This window comes from Phalangium opilio, unplaced genomic scaffold (assembly GCF_054372755.1).
Source record: "Phalangium opilio isolate 3A_F unplaced genomic scaffold, DU_Popi_V2 ptg000045l_1, whole genome shotgun sequence".
NCBI lineage: Eukaryota > Metazoa > Arthropoda > Arachnida > Opiliones > Phalangiidae > Phalangium > Phalangium opilio.
The window spans coordinates 3,930,568-3,952,420 of NW_028324168.1; the positions used below are offsets into that span (position 1 = coordinate 3,930,568).

Genomic DNA, 21,853 nt, shown 5'->3' on the forward strand with positions numbered 1-21,853 from the left:
ATCGACTTACATGCAAACTTCTTGCAAATCCTGATAAGTTGTTGGGATACTTGAAGGCCTGTGAATCAACCCGTAGATCATGTAACCACATCTATCTAATTGAATTGAATCACAAAGGTCGTATTGTCGGACATCGGTCACTTGCCCCTTGACCACAACAGAAACTAACAAAAAAAAAACAAACAAACCAAAGATAAACAAACACCACCTTATCAATTAAAAATCCTTAAAATACTTTATTAACTAACCAATGAAAACCAATATGGCCAATTTAGAAATGAAGAACCACATATCGAATTCGGATTCGGCTATAATCTCGAACTAACGGTAAATGGCGAAGGACTTCACGGTTTAAAATTTCTAGTTAAAATGTGATTGAAGGTGATATGCAATGAGTGAAAACTCTGGTTTAAAATGTAAACGGAAACGTCTTGTATCAATTAAGGGAGATAATGACGTTTTAAGGCAGTTGAATTAAAGTTATTAAGCCGAAAATGACCTCCCTTTGGGCCTCTTCTAGCTATAGTATTTGAAAGGTATTAGGAAAAATTATATCCATTAAAATATCACTTCAGGCTACATAAATGATCGTCTGGTTTGATTTTAAAAATCGAAATTATTATAAATGTATTATTTATTTTTACACAGAATTTTAAGTTTTACAGTGAGAGTTTCTAAACGGATGGTGGCTTCATTAAAATTGTGTATAAATTATTAATATGTCTATATTAATTAGTGTTAAAGTTAAAGTTAATTTTATTAGAAAGTTTGGGAAGAAAGATTTATTGGGGGGTAAAAAAATAATTGTATGCCTGTTGTAAAGTTGAGCACTACCGTTACCCTAGCAATTCCTGTAGGTTTTATAAATGTTAAATATAGGTGAGGAAAACCACCTTTGTAATTCGTAATTATGTTTTATATATTTAGGAAACGATCAGGGCTGATTTTTCTACGAATATTTTATAAATAGATGGGTGGTTTCCATTTTAATATTATGCAAATTAAGTACGATTAGATATTTTGGTCTAGTTACATCCTTAAGCCAGTAAGACTTCTATCTAAAACTTGATTCAAATTCAAATTCCAACTACTATGATTATTTGTAACGGCTAATCACCCCACCCCCTTCCTATTAGGTAGATAATTATTCTTGATTAATCCTATTTGCTTCCTATTTGATAATTATTTACGCCAATTAACGCGACGGAGCTCTGGCAACCCTGTTTAGTGTTAATTTACTATGTTTACGAATTCAGCGTAGCAACCCTGGCCCTTGTGTGTTTTGTGAATAGAGTTGCGTTTTACGCTAAAATAGGTCGACTACCTTTTCCGTAGTCGAGTTCAGTTCTCTAATGAAATTACAAAAAAAAAGAAAGTCCTTGATTTCGTTTCAGTCGGACGTACATAGATGGCAGTGTGTCGCTTTATGCTTGGGTTTTATGGTTTTAGTATGGTTTGTTGCGTTGTTCTTTCAAACGGCGATATTGTCGGTGTTAATTCAGTGTTTAGGGGTTAGTTTGTTCGGTATTAATTGTTTTAGGTGTTAGTCTGTTTTGGTATTAATTGTTTTAGGTGTTAGTCTGTTTTGGTGTTAATTGTTTTAGGTGTTAGTCTGTTTTGGTGTTAATTGTTTTAGGTGTTAGTCTGTTTTGGTATTAATTGTATTAGGAGTTATTATTTTCGGTATTAATTGTATTAGGGGTTAGTCTTTTTCGTATTAATTGTATTAGGGGTTAGTCTTTTTCGTATTAATTGTTTTAGAGATTATTCTGTTGGGTATTCTGGTATTAGTTGTTTTAATAGCTGTATGTACATGTAGATCAAATTAGGCTTAGCAAAAATGGCGGGAATTCTACCTACTACATAAGAGATGGCTATTTACGAACGTATATTATGTCAGTGACTCTATTGGAGGATTATTCTATTTTTAACTGACTCTCTATGTAGGCCTAATGATATTTTTAGCTTGAAAAGAGAAAGTATTCTATGATAGTTAGAGCCTGAGCTTTTGATCTTGAATCCTTGATCTCGAAATATAATAACTCTTAACGTTTTTGGCCCCCTCTAAGCCTATTTCGTAACCAGAAAATAGAAAAAAACAAAAAACGTTGTGGTTTTTCAAAACTTTTTTTCTCTTTAAAAATTCTAGTGTTCGTTCAACCCTTGGAATTAAGTTCTAAATTAACATTTTAGAAACATAACTTTTAAACCCGTTTTTTGCGCAAGGTTTCAGTGTATATTGATTGTCCCAGATACAAAGTACAATTTTTCTAGGAATTTTACGTTTAATATTTATTTTTTTTTACTTAATTTTATTCTTACACAGTTCAAAATTAATCTAAACATCAACGTCACGTGCTAATGGTTTATTTCATAGTATCGATTATAAATTATTACCAATGTTCTAGGAAGGTGATTTTAACCCAAAATAATTTTTTTAAATTTAAAAAATCAATAACTGTAAGATAAAGGGTAATTTTACTTAAACTTAATTATAAATTAAACTAATTTAGTTACAATATAGATGGAGCTATTTTGATATATCCGTCGTATAAAATCATTCGGAGCTGACCTTTATATAGAACAGAATTAGGCACAAGTTTTATTTTTTTTTTTTTGGGAAAAAATCGATGACCCAGAGGTCTAGACATATGGGCTGCGTACTGCAATTACACCAAACATTGTTTTTCACGTGAAACGGTGAAAATACATTTCTTTGCACGCGATTTTACATTAAAAGCCTTGTTATTTCCGTTTCAATGCAAAGAAAGGTCAAAAGGTCATGGAAATATCACATAGTCCATTTTAATCTACACCATTTCACCCCCCCCCTCCCCCCAAAAAATAACCCAATTTTAACTTCATATTACGAACATCTGATCAAGTCTACTATTAAACTATAAGTCAAAGGTGTGGCGTAAAGGTTAATTTTACTAGTTCTTCTTATCATAGCACCATACATAATTGCAAATAATGAACTAGTCATGATATAATTCCTCTAGGGCCTCTTACAGTCGTCGTTATCAGTAGGATATTCTTTCCCGGTAGTTGTACACAATTTAAATTTCGTAACCGCCTAGTCAAATCTTAAATCTAAGCTCTGTAAGTCTGACGAGTGACCTAATTAAGGTGGCACGTGACCAGACATAAGTGATACCTCATAAGAAACTCGTTTAAATTAAATATCTTTGCATTTTTCTCCTTCCTAAAGGTGTTAACATTTTAGAAATCCATAATTTGGAGTCCGATTAGATTGTTTCATTCCATCTCTATAAGCTTTAAATTCAGTCCAGTGTTGTAAGGCCCTCTGTGAGTGATTCGAACTGAACTACTTGTCTTTCTGACTCACCAACGGTCTGGCAACACTGGGGCTTAACAAAACTGTAGTTATTTCTTTCTAAACCAGTTAGAAATCTCTGTTTAATTAATTAGTTTTATTTTATTTTATTTAAATCTAACTTCAAGTTATGGCTTTTAAATTACTTTTATTTAAATGTATTCTCCCACCCCTACATGTTTAACTAGACTTGTAATTGCTAAATCATTTTGACGTACTCGCAAAAGTTGCCTTCGTAATGAGTCCCCATTTTACGCGCGAACTCAACCCCTACCCTTTTCAAATATGTATAAATTCAGAAGTAAATAGATATTGGGTTGCTTATCTTTTTTTTGGTTTTAAAAATTACAAGGATTCTCGGTTAGACATAACATATACTTTGAACATGTACTTTGAATTAGAAAATTCTAGCTATCGGATTACAAGCACTAACTCATCTCCTTTTCTCTTTTCTTCTATATTATTTTCTAAGAAATTTATTGCCTAATATTATTTAACTTACTTAATAAACACGTTATCCTTCTAATGAATAATATTACATCCTGATTTGTAATCCCAATTTTCTTATGTTTACTCGAAAAACCAGTCACCATATACTGTCTAGGAAGTATTTCTTTTTCTTTTCTTGTTAAAAATTTCAAGCGAATTTCCCGCCAAGGAAGATTTGTGCTATAAGGTTAGGCTATCTATAATTTTAGGAAGGAGCGAGACCGTGGCGCCGTGGCTTAGTTGGTTAAAGCGCCTGTCTAGTAAACAGGAGATCCTGAGTTCGAATCTCGGCGGTGCCTTTGGATGAATTTTTTTTCGAGTAATAGGCCTAAATACTTTTAATTTATTCCTAATAATAAAATAAAAATGGATGTTCATTTGAAACATAAAAATACCTAAATTCGGATAATAATTCATGAATTTTACAAATATAAGGCTTAGCATAGTAGATAAATTTATCAATGAAGGATATGTACTTTTGATTCTAATCAACGTTTAAATTTTTCATTGAACAGTTATAACTCGGTTTTTATGAAAGCTTTAAAAGAACTCTTAAGGCATTGTATAATGTAAAGGTTCCATAAAAAGGTCAATAAAAATTCCGAGTCCTTAGCTTACAATGCGAAAATGGCATTACACTTTATACCTATTTTATAGTTTAGCCCCCACCACTATTAATAGACATTTGAAAAGATCAGTCAATAAAAATCTCCCCGTCAAGGGGTCTACTTTTTAAAGCGCATGCGTCTGATCCTTTTATAGGAGAAAACTGTGTAGAGGGGGAGTGCAGCGCGCAACCGAGAGTCAAGTGCTGGGAAAGCTAGGAACTAGAGTGACCGCGCCTTTTAGTGGAAAGCGGCGAGAAAAATCTAGGGTTCTAGCCTTTCTTTTCGGGGGGTTCAGTTCAGACGGCTGGAACGTTGTCTTATCTCGAAACTGTGCTTCTTTTTCAATCATTTCTCTCCTTTGCACACACAACTATCTTCATCTTTCGTCTTTCCACAAATCTAAAGTAGGTTATTATTTTTCTGTAAACAATATTTCTCCTTTTAGTTGTATTCCTTCGCTAAGCCTAACGTTTTTATAAATGTTTATAATTTTGTTAAAGAAAGGCTTGTTTCTAGCCTCTTTCACGAATTTTTTTTAATTTGGTTTCATTTTCTTCCATAGGGTTAACCTCCCAAAAAGCGTTGATATTTAGTGGGTCACCGCCAGAGTCGCTCTAGTCGAATCATTTTACTCTATCCGGGGACGTTCGTGACGTCATTATTGCATCTTATTGATCGTTTCGTTACTCAACTACAGTCGTTTAGCGTGCGGTAAAAATGGCGGAAAAGGAGACCTACGGTGGCAATGCCATGGATAATGTTAGCGAGAAGGGGGGTTTTAAGGTATTTCTTTATAACCCCCGCACCGGACAATTCTTAGGAAGAACATGTTCTAGTTGGTGTAAGTAAAATTCTTTTGTTTTACTATTTCCTTAAGACTTGTTTTGGGCACTCCCTGATAACAAGCATAGTTCCCACTTCCCAAAGCCCAATCGATAAGCCTAAGCTAAGCCTAACGGTGCCTGTAGCTGAAGCCGGTGTTTGCGCTTGTTGTTTTTGCAATGGCGGCGTCGCGTCAAAAATACAATTAACAGTGTATTTTAATTATTTATTATACGCTATAAAACTAAGTTAAATCTGCATGGTAATTAGATACGCGTTAGGCTTAACGAGTCTGTGGCAATCCACCTGGGATGTAAGTTTAAGTTTAGTGGGTGTGGTAATGCTGGTCTAGGGGTCATGTTTTAGAGGTCATTGGGAAAAAATGTAATCGGGGAAATTTTAAGTTATGATAGTAATTTATATTTCGATGTTTTGTTTTTAAAAAAAAGTGTGTTAGAAAATTAGACTGAAGTTATGGGGTTAAAACTCAATAGTTTTGAGGTCATTCTTGTAATTTTAGATTAAATTGTTATAAAAATTAACTGCCTAAGAAACTCATATCTCAATCTTATCAAAGCTAATGTAAACTTTGTCAGCGTCATAAAATTATTATTTTTTTTTAAAGATCTTAGCTAAGAGTCTGGTTCAAACCAGTTACCAGTAGAATCCAAATTGTCAGTTAAGCCTTTACTTTAAATTTGTGATTATCTTATTTATTTTAAACGCAATTTTAAAATGCCCGTTATAAAGAGATTAATTTTGATTATGAAGCTTCCCTGTATTGTTTTGAAGGGATGTTAGAGCAGTAATGTTATAAAGCAACAAAGAGGGTTCACTAAATAGGTCATAGAGATTGGTTCCATTAATCTCAACCAGGCCAGTCAGTTTCTCAATCGTGTAGCGTTTCGCTGGGTAATTATAGTACATCTACCATCTACCGACTCTTTCATTTTTTATTTTTTGTTTCCACTTATCCCCCTAGACAGCTGTAGAAATACAAATTGAATATTAGACCTAATATTACTCATTCAAATTTTGAACAGTTAGAGGCAGGCAGCTGACTTCCGAAAAATAATAAATTTAATTTTGGTCACACTTAGCTGATTCCGACAAAAATATTGTTTATTTTTTTCTTAGCATAGCTATCTTTTCATATAAGGTTTTTTTGCAAATTTAAAATTGTGTAAGTCATGTTTTTCACGCGTGTCTGAGTTTACAGTGAAACTTAATTAAAATGGAAAGTTATTTTCATATTTGCTTTGTTCTTAAATATAATGTACATGTTAGAAGTTTATTTTCTGAAGTAAGCGATGATTAAAGTTAAAGTTTGAAATTTTAATGGTTAAATTAAATACATAGTTTATAGACTAGGAGGATTCATACCATTTACACAGGGAGGGTCCTCCTTGTGTAAATGGTATAAATCCTCCTAGTCTATGAACTGTGAATATTTAACAGGGTTGCCACGGGTCAGGGAAAATCTGGAAAAGTCAGGGAATTCAAAAATGGGCCAGAAAAGTCAGGGAATTTTAAAAATGGGCCGGAAAAGTCAGGGAATTTTAAAAATGGGCCGGAAAAGTCAGGGAATTTTAAAAATGGGCCGGAAAAGTCAGGGAATTTTAAAAATGGGCCGGAAAAGTCAGGGAATTTTAAAAATGGGCCAGAAAAGTCAGGGAATTTTAAAAATGGGCCAGAAAAGTCAGGGAATTTTAAAAATGGGCCAGAAAAGTCAGGGAATTTTAAAAATGGGCCAGAAAAGTCAGGGAATTTTAAAAATGGGCCAGAAAAGTCAGGGAATTTTAAAAATGGGCCAGAAAAGTCAGGGAATTTTAAAAATGGGCCAGAAAAGTCAGGGAATTTTAAAAATGGGCCAGAAAAGTCAGGGAATTTTAAAAATGGGCCAGAAAAGTCAGGGAATTTTAAAAATGGGTCAGAAAAGTCAGGGAATTTTAAAAATGGGCCAGAAAAGTCAGGGAATTTTAAAAATGGGCCAGAAAAGTCAGGGAATTTTAAAAATGGGCCAGAAAAGTCAGGGAATTTTAAAAATGGGCCGGAAAAGTCAGGGAATTTTAAAAATGGGCCGGAAAAGTCAGGGAATTTTAAAAATGGGCCGGAAAAGTCAGGGAATTTAAAAAATGGGCCGGAAAAGTCAGGGAATTTAAAAAATGGGCCGGAAAAGTCAGGGAATTTAAAAAATGGGCCGGAAAAGTCAGGGAATTTAAAAAATGGGCCGGAAAAGTCAGGGAATTTAAAAAATGGGCCGGAAAAGTCAGGGAATTTAAAAAATGGGCCGGAAAAGTCAGGGAATTTAAAAAATGGGCCGGAAAAGTCAGGGAATTTTAAAAATGAGCCGGGAAAAGTCAGGGAATTTTAAAAATTTCAGCAAAGTCAGGGAAAAGTCAGGGAATTTTATCTTAGCGGGTAAAATTTCTGGGGATAAGTCTTTATTGAAAGAGTAATGAAAGTTTCTTCTAATCCTCTCTTAACACAGGGAAAGCTCTAGAGCAATCCTTAAAAATGTCTAGAATTGTTTTTATAAAGTAAATGCCTTTAAAAAATCTCTTAGACTGTTATTTATAGGTAAAATGTTTTTTATTCATTTTGGTGTAACAAATACATTGGAAAACTTAATGTAGATCGAGTTTATTTAATTATAAGCACTTAAAACGTGCTGTAAACATTTACACTTTTGGCCTAAAAGGTCAGGGAAAACCTGGAAAGGTCAGGGAATTTGGTTCTGAAAATTCCGTGGCAACCCTGTTTAAATATGTCTTCTGGGTTTAGATCAAACTTTAATCGACAATTTGTTGTTTTAACCAGTTTTTATTCATATTTTTAATCAGGCAAAATCACCATTTTTTACATCATCCTGTACTTGTGTTTGTCCGCGTTTTGGACAATTTTGTTGGTCGTTTTCTACCAAACTTTGGACGTTCATCAACCAAAGTACCAACAAGAATACAGTCGTATTGGAAACGTTCCCGGTCTAGGCTTTAGACCAATTCCGCCGGAAGAAACCATTGACAGCACGCTCATTTGGTTCGCTCATGCTGGAAATGACAAGAAAAAGAATCATTGGGTTGAAAACCTTAATGAATATTTGGAACGTAAATAAATATTTATTTATTTATTGGGATTATATAAATATATTAATTAGAAAGACTAATTATTTATTTTAATTTAATTTTTAATAGCATACAGGAAGTTGAAGGATGCTGAAAACACCAAACATCATGAACACACAGTCTTGGTTTGTGACCGAGAACCTAAATTGCCCGACAAACGCGTTTGCATCTTTGATCTCTCTCAAATTGAGGAACCTTGCACCTACGAAAAGAAATTTGGGTATGACGTTGGCAGTCCATGTGTCCTCATCAAACTCAACAGAGTAAGCGATCTGCTTTACTTGTTTTTGATAACCAACCAACCAAACCACTCTAAACCACTCAAACCCACAAACTACTCTAAACCACTCTAAACCACTCTAAACCACTCTAAACCAACCAAACCACTCTAAACTACTCTAAACCACTCTAAACCAACCAAACCACTCTAAACCAATTATTATTATTAATTATTCCTCCAGATTTTCGGATGGGAGCCTGAACCTTACGATGGCAACGATTTTCCCAAAGAAATGCCACCAAACATCACGGAAGTGTATGATCCCAAATACATCTATATCTCATGCGAAGGAGAGGTCAGTTTTGGTTGAAATACAATTTGCTGTAGGTCTGGGAATTTAAAAATAGGCCAAAAAGGTCGGGGTATTTGTAAATGACTCGGAAACGGTCGGGGTATTTATAAATGACTCGGAAACGGTCGGGGTTTTTATAAATGACTCGGAAACGGTCGGGGTATTTATAAACGACTCGGAAACGGTCGGGGTATTTATAAACGACTCGGAAACGGTCGGGGTATTTATAAACGACTCGGAAACGGTCGGGGTATTTATAAACGACTCGGAAACGCTCGGGGTATTTATAAACGACTCGGAAACGCTCGGGGTATTTATAAACGACTCGGAAACGCTCGGGGTATTTATAAACGACTCGGAAACGCTCGGGGTATTTATAAACGACTCGGAAACGCTCGGGGTATTTATAAACGACTCGGAAACGGTCGGGGTATTTGTAAACGACTCGGAAACGGTCGGGGTATTTGTAAACGACTCGGAAACGGTCGGGGTATTTATGAACGACTCGGAAACGGTCGGGGTATTTATGAACGACTCGGAAACGGTCGGGGTATTTATAAACGACTCGGAAACGGTCGGGGTATTTATGAACGACTCTGAAACGGTCGGGGTATTTATAAACGACTCGGAAACGGTCGGGGTATTTATAGACGACTCGGAAACGGTCGGGGTATTTATAAACGACTCGGAAACGGTCGGGGTATTTATAAACGACTCGGAAACGGTCGGGGTATTTATAAACGACTCGGAAACGGTCGGGGGTATTTATAAACGACTCGGAAACGGTCGGGGGTATTTATAAACGACTCGGAAACGGTCGGGGGTATTTATAAACGACTCGGAAACGGTCGGGGTATTTATAAACGACTCGGAAACGCTCGGGGTATTTATAAACGACTCGGAAACGCTCGGGGTATTTATAAACGACTCGGAAACGGTCGGGGGTATTTATAAACGACTCTTAAACGGTCGGGGGTATTTATAAACGACTCGGAAACGGTCGGGGGTATTTATAAACGACTCGGAAACGGTCGGGTATTTATAAACGAGTCGGAAACGGTCGGGGTATTTGGAAACGAGTCGGAAACGGTCGGGTATTTATAAACGAGTCGGAAACGGTCGGGGTATTTGGAAACGAGTCGGAAACGGTCGGGGTATTTATAGACGACTCGGAAACGGTCGGGGTATTTATAGACGACTCGGAAACGGTCGGGGTATTTATAAACGACTCGGAAACGGTCGGGGTATTTGTAAACGACTCGGAAACGGTCGGGGTATTTGTAAACGACTCGGAAACGGTCGGGGCATTTATAAACGAGTCGGAAACGGTCGGGGTATTTATAGACGACTCGGAAACGGTCGGGGTATTTATAAACGACTCGGAAACGGTCGGGGGTATTTATAAACGACTCGGAAACGGTCGGGGGTATTTATAAACGACTCGGAAACGGTCGGGGGTATTTATAAACGACTCGGAAACGGTCGGGGTATTTATAAACGACTCGGAAACGGTCGGGGCATTTATAAACGAGTCGGAAACGGTCGGGGCATTTATAAACGAGTCGGAAACGGTCGGGGCATTTATAAACGAGTCGGAAACGGTCGGGGTATTTATAGACGACTCGGAAACGGTCGGGGTATTTATAAACGACTCGGAAACGGTCGGGGTATTTATAAACGACTCGGAAACGGTCGGGGTATTTGTAAACGACTCGGAAACGGTCGGGGCATTTATAAACGAGTCGGAAACGGTCGGGGCATTTATAAACGAGTCGGAAACGGTCGGGGTATTTATAGACGACTCGGAAACGGTCGGGGTATTTATAAACGACTCGGAAACGGTCGGGGTATTTATAAACGACTCGGAAACGGTCGGGGTATTTATAAACGACTCGGAAACGGTCGGGGTATTTATTTTTGCCGAATACAAATATTTTTCTCTATTTGTTTTTCTATAGAACGCAGCAGACAGGGAAAACATGGGAGTGATTAACTACCTTCCTTCAAACAAGATTCCCATGTACTTTTTCCCATTCAATAACGCCGAGGGTTACGTCTCACCCTTTATTTTTGTCCACTTTGTAAAACCCGAATTTGGGGTTCTCATTAATATCGAGTGTAAGGCCTGGGCCAAGAACATCGAACACGATAGAATGGAACGAAAGGGTAGCGTGCATTTTGAGTTACTCGTTGATTAGGAAATAATTTTAAAATAATAATAAAGTAAAATTAAATCTATTACAAAGAAAAAAAAGCGAGAGTAAAAAACAAAGATAAAGTAAGACTTTAAAACAAACAAATAAAGAAAAACCAAAACTGATTGCGATGAAACAAAAAAAAAAAAAAAGAATACATACACACGCAGGAATAAGCTAATAAGCTAATCAAAAAAAAAAAGAATACATACACACGCAGGAATAAGCTAATAAGCTAATCGTAGTTTTAAAAAAAATTATTTTTTTTTGTCCCTTGCGACGTGAAAAAGAGTGCGCGAAATAAATGTTTAAAAAGAAAAATATAGAGTTCAAATTTTAGATGAAATTTATGAATTAATTAATTAATTTATAACTCTAAATGTTGCCGCTGCTGCTAAATTATTTGAAAGATTGAGCTTTAACGAAGAAATATTATGATAATTAATTATTTATGAAAGAAAAATTATTAAAATCTAGCCGATTATGTCCCCTTTTTAGATGAATTAGGCTGGCTCAAAAAAAAAATACATAAACATAATTCACTATTAGTCATTAAATATTAAATTTAATTAGACGCTGTGTGACATTTTTAGTTATAGTTTTTATTAAAAGAGATGAGATAGATTCCAAACCAAAAAACACAAACATAAACATGACTTCCGGTTAATTTAATTTTTAATTGTGTTTTATTGGATGAAAATCGTGAAAAGACATGTTTTTTTTTTTCTTTTCATTAAGCCTTGGTTATAAATTAATTTAATTAATAAAATAGGCCATAATTCAGAAGTAATTAAGTTTTGAATGAAAATAATTGTTAATTTCAATAAAATGATGTTAATTAACGCTAAAAATTAACTCTTATTTACTTTATTTAATAATTAAGTCAGGATTCAAATGGATTTCTTTCTTAAGATATTCTAATTGTTTGATTTTCTTTTCGTTAACCCTTGGTTACAATGAATAGGCAAGAATTCAAAATTAACTCTTAACCATTGGTTTAACTATTTCAGTGAGGATTAAATAAAACTATAAAAGGTAAATAAGCCTTGGCGACTGCTTTCTTTCAACTTAACCAAGGCTTAACTGGTTCTTTCAACTAAACCAAGGCTTAACTGGTTCTTTCAACTAAACCAAGGCTTAACTGGTTCTTTCAACTAAACCAAGGCTTAAGTGGTTCTTTCAACTTAACCAAGGCTTAACTGGTTCTTTCAATTAAACCAAGGCTTAACTGCGAGAAAATAAATAATTTAATATTTTGTTGAAGAAAGTCATTGAAATTTCTAGATTTTTCGATTAATTTTGATAAACTATTTGGTTTAAATTTAAATTTAAGTTTTTAGGGAAACACCACATGATCATGTCATAATTTTTCAAATTAGTCTTTTTTTTTTTAAATATATTACTATATTAGTATACCATTAAAAAAATCATAGATGCCAATATATCATTTTTAATCTTATCTGTCTGCAATTACTGAGCAAATCTTTAATGATCTAAAAAAACTTCATGTTTGAAACAACAACAACAACAACACCCGCATTTAAAAAAGTTAAATATTATCATCATTGAAAAAAAAATAAATAATAATTAAAAGTAAATAAATAAATAAATAATAAAAATCTGCTTTTCTCAAAAATCTTTGAAATCTTAACTTGTAGTTTATTGAAAATGATTAATTTTATGAGAAGAAAATAAATGGTATTAGGAGTAAGAAATTGATTTAATTGAAGTGGTTATAATTAATTTTAAGTGCTTATAATCAATTCTAAGTGGTTATATTAATTCCAAGTGGTATGTTATATTAATTCCTAGTGGTTACATTAATTCCAAGTGGTTATATTAATTCCAAGTGGTTATATTCATTCCAAGTGGTTATATTCATTCCAAGTGGTTATATTCATTCCAACTGGTATGTTATATTAATTCCTAGTGGTTACATTAATTCCAAGTGGTTATATTAATTCCAAGTCGTTACATTAATTCCAAGTGGTTATATTCATTCCAAGTGGTTATAATAATTCCAAGTGGTTACATTAATTCCAAGTGGTTATATTCATTCCAACTGGTATGTTATATTAATTCCTAGTGGTTACATTAATTCCAGGTGGTGACATTAATTCCAAGTGGTTATAATAATTCCAAGTGGTTATATTAATTCCAAGTGGTTATATTCATTCCAAGTGGTAATATTAATTCCAAGTGGTTATATTCATTCTCAGTGGTTATTTCCGAGTGTTAGGGCTAATTATTTTAATTAGTTTATCACTAATTGTGTCGATTGAGATTGAGAAAGTGTGTATGTATTTACAACATACAGCAAATTTGTTTATCAGAATCGTTAATTTTATTTTTAACATTATTCATTAAATATAAATTTCTTTAGTCCAAATTGTGCTCAGCTTATGGGAAATGTAAGTACATTTTTTCAAACTTCTTTGTAATTCTATCTCTTAGGGGCAAAGGCCAAGAATGGTGTTTTACATTTCTCAGTTAACATGTTTTTTCAAATAGACCAATAGGGACTTAAGTTGGCAGTACTACGTCATTTAACGTCAGGCTACCTTCCACTAGTGCTAAAAAACATACCAGGAGGAGGGGCTTATATAGCTTTCATTCTGTAAAAAAACATACCATAATGGCGCTGGGGGCGGAGTTAAGCCCGAATTGGCAAGTCCCTATACCATGGATAAAGAATGCGCGTGAAGAAATTTGTTTTCACTCTACAGGATAGGCAACTCCCCATGTCGGACGACAGCTTATTCTGTATATACTCTGTTACATCATCGGTTGTCAGCACGCGCAAACCTAGGTCTCTATGTAACGTAGCTTTGTACTTGTTGTCAAGAGACCAAAAACTTCAGGATTTAAAATATCCCCGAGTTTTTAAGCTCGAGTGCACGGACCTATAGGCCTTAGTTTCAAATACGTGTGAAAATTGCCTACAGCACGTACAAAGCTACGTTACATAGAGACCTAGGTTTGCGCGTGCTGACAACCGATGTTGTAACAGAGTAGTAGTATACAAAAGAGTCTTTCGCGTCAGTGACACCCAGTTGACGCCTGACACCCAGTTGACGCCTGACACCCTGTTAACGCCTGACACCCCAGTGGCGCCTGACACCCAAATTGGCGCCTGACACCAAGATGGCGTCCTCACACCAGATTTTTCGGCGTAGAAAAACCAGGGGAAAGCTTGACACCATGTTGACTTTGTGAATGGCGTGGAAATTTTCAGGGATAATTCCATGACGTTGCTGGGGGAAATTAGAAAATCAGGCGTCATGTTAACTTTTGGCGTTGTGACTGAAATATACATGATAGGACGCGTGATGCGCGCCTTATCTTTATTGTCTTTCATAAGGGAAAACATATGTTAGGCTTAAGACTGAGCGTCATATTTCCACAACTTCACCTGAAACTAGAATTCATCGCATCATTATTTTGTGGCACCAGATATTTGTGGGTGCCTTATTGAGTTTGACAATGTGGCGGGGAAATACGTATGGAAAAATACGTGACCAATAGGGGGGGGGGGAAATACGTGTGGGGAATTCATTGTTTTCAATAGCGTCTTCCTATTTTCAAATCAATACGTTACACTTATCTGTCTAAAAAATATCTAGGTATATTGGCTCGAATTTCTTAAATACGGCGCTGGAACCGTTATCTTAAATAGTATCCCAACACCTGCTTCAAATAGCGTATCATTAACGTAAGCCAAAACAGAGACGTAGAATACACTGTGTTTGACCTAAAATATATTATTGGAATACACTATGTTAGGCTTAACATTTTTAACGAAGTAGGCGGGGAATATGAACGGAAAAAAGAGTGTACGGTTTTCGGATACGACGGTGTACGTAATTCCTCAAGAGGACAGGGTGAACCATGAATTTCATAACCTGCAATGGTTTAGAATGCAATTAAAGTGTAAATACGAATACATTTTATCTCCGATATTGGAGTTGAAAATTGAACTTTTCGCTAATCCTTGTCTTACACGCGACTCGAGGCTTTCTACGTCACGTTGACTTTCGACAACGTGGTGGGAGGGGAAATTATATATGTTAGGCTTAGAGATTAGGTGCAATATCGTCTTTCGTCAACGTGTTTGAGGGTGCCATGGTAAATACCCGCGTTCAGAGCGTCATGGTAAATTTCCGTTACGTCGTTGATTGAGAAAATACACCCATCATATCTTGGGTGATCGTCCCGCGATAAGATCCTATAAAAGACGCGGTAGTTTAAAAGATAAGTCATTTTACGACTCTTCAAGCTTTTCACCCCTGCTAACGATATCCACGTGTCATCACTTAGAAATGGACTCAGTTAAATTGTAAGTATACTCTTAACAATATAGTTAACCCTTGCATGTCCATTTGTATCCAGACTTCTAATTAGAGTATTCGGTTAATTTTTACTCCATCAGGGTCGAATCAAAAGCGTTCTCCGAAACTAACAATACGCCGGACACGCCTTCCTGTCCTATCTGCTGTAGTGAGGATGGTAGAATGAATTCACCCATTACTTTAGAAGCCGCCGTTAGACGAAACAACTTAAGACGAATTGAAAAATTTGGTGCTATCGGGTGGAATAAAGATTACGGAAAATCTGAAAGGACTACAGATCCCGAAACGGGGGATTTACTAATAAACCCCTCACCGAATGAAGTCTATAATGTAGACGATGGTGAAGGTTATATATGGCAATACGGTAACGGCCCTAATATAAATTTTGGTTTGAAACACTTAGCGATGTACAGATTACTAACTTCTACAGTACAATTACCCGCAGGGTCATTAATTGACATGTTTGCTAGACAGTTTCCATGTATCATAAATAAGAAGACCCATCAATTCAAATTGAAAGAATTTGCGGGAGATACTATCTACGTATTTCTCGTACACCTCACACCACACAAAATGTACGGAATGCCAAACCCAAATATTTGCCATTTAGGGAGTTGTCATCCCCGCAATGAGGAGGAATGTAAATTTCGCACCTTTTATTACGGTGGATACGAATTTCATTGTCCATACCAGTACTTAAGAGTTTTGAACTTAGCTCATCATATGTGTATGTTTATGGTATATAAAACTAACAAAACCGTAAGGAAAAATTATAGTGATGAAAACGACCTAGCTACGCATTATATATTCAAGGCTCTGCAGATTTGCAGGTTAGCCGAGTGTCTGTGTGATAACACTCACAGTTTAATGTTTTACGAAGTGCATTATCACATGAGATCCAATGACGCGAATAATTATTTCGCGAATAAGTATTTCGCAGACTTTCTTTAATTAATAAAACGTTTGTAAGTTCTACATTTTGTAGGCGAAGGATAGTGTTAAATGCTAAACAATATTTGTAGAATCTCGAATAAAAAGAAAATGTTTGAATGAAATGGTTTCTAATTATTTTACGTAGGTTTAATATAATTAATATTTTAAGCCCTGTTCAAATATTTCTTATTTCAGCTCAAACATTTCTTATTTCAGTTCAACCATTTCTCATTTGAGTTCAAACATTTCTTAATTTCGTTCAAACATTTCTTATTTCATTTCAAACATTTCTTATTTCCATTCAAACATTTCTTATTTCCGTTCAAACATTCACGATTTCCGCTCAAAGTTTCACGATTTCCGCTCAAAGTTTCACGATTTCCGCTCAAAGTTTCACGATTTCCGTTCAAAGTTTCACTATTTCCGTTCAAAGTTTCACTACTTCCGTTCAAAGTTTCACTATTTATGTTCAAAGTTTCACTATTTATGTTCAAAGTTTCACTATTTATGTTCAAAGTTTCACTATTTATGTTCAAAGTTTCACTATTTATGTTCAAAGTTTCACTATTTATGTTCAAAGTTTCACTATTTATGTTCAAAGTTTCACTAATTATGTTCAAAGTTTCACTATTTATGTTCTAAGTTTCACTATTTATGTTCAAAGTTTCACTAATTATGTTCATAGTTTCACTATTTATGTTGAAAGTTTCACTATTTATGTTCAAAGTTTCACTATTTATGTTCAAAGTTTCACTATTTATGTTCAAAGTTTCACTATTTATGTTCAAAGTTTCACTATTTATGTTCAAAGTTTCACTATTTTTGTTCAAGGTTTCACTATTTTTGTTCAAAGTTTCACTATTTTTGTTCAAAGTTTCACTATTTATGTTGAAAGTTTCACTACAAAGTTTCCCCCATTTCTGTTCAATTTCTCCTTTATTCTGTTCAAACGTCCCCATTTAGGTTCAGACATTTCTAATTTCTGTTCAAACCTTTGTTATTTCTGCTGAAACGTTTTTTTATTGCTGTTCAAACTTTAGTTATTTCTGCTGAAATGTTTCAAACTTTTCTTATTTTGTTGCAAGTTTATTTATTATTTTTCCCAAGCTTTTCATGTTTCTGTTCTAATTTTCATTATTTCTTTTCAAACTTTTCCTATTCCGGTACAATCATTTCTTTTTAATGTTAAAAATATTATTATTTCTCATTGTCCCTTTCATATTTTTCTTCAAACTTGTCCTTATTACTGTTCGAACTTTCGTTATTATTTTTCAATCGTTTCTTATCACTGTTCGAACTTTTGTTACTATTCTATCCCTAAGCATAAACATAGTCAAAAGTGTATCGAAATGGGAAAATATGTGATTGAAAGTGTTGTGAACCTACCAAACTACGATTAAAAGTGGTGGAAAATAATTGAAAAGATGACCAAAATACTATTTAAAGTGATGGAGAATGATAGAAAAGATGACGAAAATACTACTGAAAGTGATGTAAAGATTCAAATCATGAAGAAAATAAGATTGAAAGTGACGTAAATTATTGAAATCATACACAAAATTCGATTGAATGTGGTGTTAAACTATTTAGACAGATTAACATCTTTCCAAATTTGTGTGGTGTTTAGGGGAAATATTTACTTACGCGCCGAAAGAAATTATAAAATGTTTTTCTTTTACATCAATACGAAATATCTGTCTTTCGAAACTAATCTGTTCATTCCGCGTTGATGGAAAATATCTTCTCTTATCTGTTAAAATTATCACGCTTCTTTATCGTTTTGAGAGAAAATATGGAGATAAGATTTAAAATAGGCTTACAAATAGTAAAAAATGAGCTTAAAATATTAATTAATTCAATTCTCAGACACATATATACTAGCAGCAAAGGTACCCGGCGTTGCACGTGAGCCCATAAGTCCGTCGGGGCGATTTAATTACTTTTTCCGAAATTCTACATCACTTTACTAATTTCTATGGTTTTGAAATCGAATTTCAAAGTTCCATAACCAAAATTCCCGTGTGATATAAACGTGATGAATACCTTAATACCTAATAATGTATGAATTCCTAGAATATAAACGTCTTAATCTTAACCGGGATACATTAATTTATGATTTTAAATTACTTTAGTATTGTGAGATTTAGAACACTAGATAAATTCCTAGTCCTACTGCAAAAGTTTATATGGAAAAAGATTTTTCAAGATGAAAGATACGTAGTGTAAAACGGATGATTTCAAAGTTCAGACTAAATAACAGAAAATCAATGAAACACCATCTCCTCATTAACATTAATTTATGTTTTGATATTATTGCCGTTTGGTCTCTAATATGTTTATAGGTATTTACGTAGCAGAAAACGTTTTCAAATGACGGAATTGCGATTAAGTTTCGTTCACAAGTAACTAAAAAAGCGGTTGAAAGTGTCATGAAATGCCTATAATTCAATTAAAAGTATCGGCAAAACACTAAAAATTGGTTAAAGTTTCGCTAAATGTTTAGTAAATGTTTCGTTATTCAACTTAAATATATCCGATATTGTTAATATATGACTATTATAAAACAGATAATGAAGTTGAATGACGAAAAAGTGGTCGAAAGTGTTGTTAATCTACTAAAATTCGGATGAAACTGATGTGAAATTAAAGCATTCGATTGAAAGCGAACTAATACGACTAAGAAAGTGGATCAAAATTTTGTTAAACTACTAAAATGTGGTTCAAATCACATTCAAAGGAACTAAAAAAGCAGTCGAACGTTCATGAAATGACAAAAGTACAATTGTAAGTAATGTGTTTAATATTTTTATAAATTTTGCAAGGATATAAATACTTCTCGCGGATCTCAACAGTGTGTGAAATTTGATCACACGAATGTTACCAGTAATTGGTCCATTAACGTAACAAATGTGGATGATTACCAATAAATAAACCCATTTCATTTCAATCGTGATTTGATACTATCATAACCAAAATTTCGGTATATCACGACGTTTCGAGGAGACCTTTAGACACTTAATACTAGTCAAAACTCATTGGTGAGAAATTAACAATTGCTAAACTTGTTTGCAATATAAACCAAGGCTTTGAACGCAAAATTTATCCCAGTTTGTTTATTTTATCAGTATAGATCTTCTCAAGATACACTTTCTTATCAGTTTGATAAATGGAAATTTCATTGGTGATAAATTTTATAGTTCAACGCCTAATAAATCCGCATCTCTTTTATCAGTATCATCGTCTTTTCGATCTTACGTTGAAATTTCAAAATATCATTTAACCACTTTGGAACAGAAAAACTCCAATGCAAAAACAGATGGACACGCGTGTAGTTTCAATAGAGAATGATGTACCACAGTCATTGGATGGAAGTGTCAAGGTTGCCAACCTCAAGACCGGGGGAGGGCCGCCACACTCGTATATTTGTTTTCCCCGGCGCGTGTTTTATTAGGCGGCCCCCTCCCGGTCATGAGATTGGCAACCTTGACACTTCCATCCAATGACTGTGGTACATCATTCTCTATTGAAACTACACGCGTGTCCATCTGTTTTTGCATTGGAGTTTTTCTGTTCCAAAGTGGTTAAATGATATTTTGAAATTTCAACGTAAGATCGAAAAGACGATGATACTGATAAAAGAGATGCGGATTTATTAGGCGTTGAACTATAAAATTTATCACCAATGAAATTTCCATTTATCAAACTGATAAGAAAGTGTATCTTGAGAAGATCTATACTGATAAAATAAACAAACTGGGATAAATTTTGCGTTCAAAGCCTTGGTTTATATTGCAAACAAGTTTAGCAATTGTTAATTTCTCACCAATGAGTTTTGACTAGTATTAAGTGTCTAAAGGTCTCCTCGAAACGTCGTGATATACCGAAATTTTGGTTATGATAGTATCAAATCACGATTGAAATGAAATGGGTTTATTTATTGGTAATCATCCACATTTGTTACGTTAATGGACCAATTACTGGTAACATTCGTGTGATCAAATTTCACACACTGTTGAGATCCGCGAGAAGTATTTATATCCTTGCAAAATTTATAAAAATATTAAACACATTACTTACAATTGTACTTTTGTCATTTCATGAACGTTCGACTGCTTTTTTAGTTCCTTTGAATGTGATTTGAACCACATTTTAGTAGTTTAACAAAATTTTGATCCACTTTCTTAGTCGTATTAGTTCGCTTTCAATCGAATGCTTTAATTTCACATCAGTTTCATCCGAATTTTAGTAGATTAACAACACTTTCGACCACTTTTTCGTCATTCAACTTCATTATCTGTTTTATAATAGTCATATATTAACAATATCGGATATATTTAAGTTGAATAACGAAACATTTACTAAACATTTAGCGAAACTTTAACCAATTTTTAGTGTTTTGCCGATACTTTTAATTGAATTATAGGCATTTCATGACACTTTCAACCGCTTTTTTAGTTACTTGTGAACGAAACTTAATCGCAATTCCGTCATTTGAAAACGTTTTCTGCTACGTAAATACCTATAAACATATTAGAGACCAAACGGCAATAATATCAAAACATAAATTAATGTTAATGAGGAGATGGTGTTTCATTGATTTTCTGTTATTTAGTCTGAACTTTGAAATCATCCGTTTTACACTACGTATCTTTCATCTTGAAAAATCTTTTTCCATATAAACTTTTGCAGTAGGACTAGGAATTTATCTAGTGTTCTAAATCTCACAATACTAAAGTAATTTAAAATCATAAATTAATGTATCCCGGTTAAGATTAAGACGTTTATATTCTAGGAATTCATACATTATTAGGTATTAAGGTATTCATCACGTTTATATCACACGGGAATTTTGGTTATGGAACTTTGAAATTCGATTTCAAAACCATAGAAATTAGTAAAGTGATGTAGAATTTCGGAAAAAGTAATTAAATCGCCCCGACGGACTTATGGGCTCACGTGCAACGCCGGGTACCTTTGCTGCTAGTATATATGTGTCTGAGAATTGAATTAATTAATATTTTAAGCTCATTTTTTACTATTTGTAAGCCTATTTTAAATCTTATCTCCATATTTTCTCTCAAAACGATAAAGAAGCGTGATAATTTTAACAGATAAGAGAAGATATTTTCCATCAACGCGGAATGAACAGATTAGTTTCGAAAGACAGATATTTCGTATTGATGTAAAAGAAAAACATTTTATAATTTCTTTCGGCGCGTAAGTAAATATTTCCCCTAAACACCACACAAATTTGGAAAGATGTTAATCTGTCTAAATAGTTTAACACCACATTCAATCGAATTTTGTGTATGATTTCAATAATTTACGTCACTTTCAATCTTATTTTCTTCATGATTTGAATCTTTACATCACTTTCAGTAGTATTTTCGTCATCTTTTCTATCATTCTCCATCACTTTAAAT

At 34.1% G+C, this 21,853-nt stretch overlaps 2 protein-coding genes and 1 non-coding gene across 5 annotated transcripts; all 3 read left to right on the forward strand.

The window, feature by feature from the left end:
• Positions 1-4,051: 4,051 nt before the first annotated feature.
• TRNAT-AGU (transfer RNA threonine (anticodon AGU)) lies at positions 4,052-4,125 on the forward strand. Its single transcript has one exon. It is a non-coding gene; the product is annotated as a tRNA-Thr (tRNA).
• Positions 4,126-4,678: 553 nt separating this feature from the next.
• Positions 4,679-12,867, forward strand: LOC149676825 (sodium/potassium-transporting ATPase subunit beta-2-like). Of its 2 annotated transcripts, XR_016366617.1 has the most exons (7): positions 4,679-4,838; positions 4,997-5,275; positions 8,100-8,363; positions 8,451-8,644; positions 8,843-8,956; positions 10,912-12,225; positions 12,342-12,867. XR_016366617.1 is itself a non-coding variant. In XM_089838398.1 (6 exons), the coding sequence occupies exons 2-6, from the start codon at positions 5,152-5,154 to the stop codon at positions 11,149-11,151; spliced, it is 936 nt and encodes a 311-aa protein (XP_089694524.1). In that variant the 5' UTR covers positions 4,679-4,838; positions 4,997-5,151; the 3' UTR covers positions 11,152-12,867. The 2 variants fall into 2 exon arrangements, 1 of the variants encoding a protein (XP_089694524.1); XM_089838398.1 differs by having other exon boundaries at positions 10,912-12,867.
• A 2,412-nt stretch (positions 12,868-15,279) lies between these two features.
• LOC149676826 (uncharacterized) lies at positions 15,280-16,552 on the forward strand. Of its 2 annotated transcripts, XM_089838403.1 has the most exons (3): positions 15,280-15,484; positions 15,578-15,861; positions 15,943-16,552. In XM_089838403.1, exons 1-3 carry the CDS (start codon positions 15,468-15,470, stop codon positions 16,446-16,448), a joined length of 807 nt encoding a protein of 268 aa, XP_089694529.1. In that variant the 5' UTR covers positions 15,280-15,467; the 3' UTR covers positions 16,449-16,552. The 2 variants fall into 2 exon arrangements, with proteins under 2 accessions (XP_089694529.1, XP_089694528.1); XM_089838402.1 differs by having other exon boundaries at positions 15,578-16,552.
• The last annotated feature ends 5,301 nt before the right edge of the window (positions 16,553-21,853 follow it).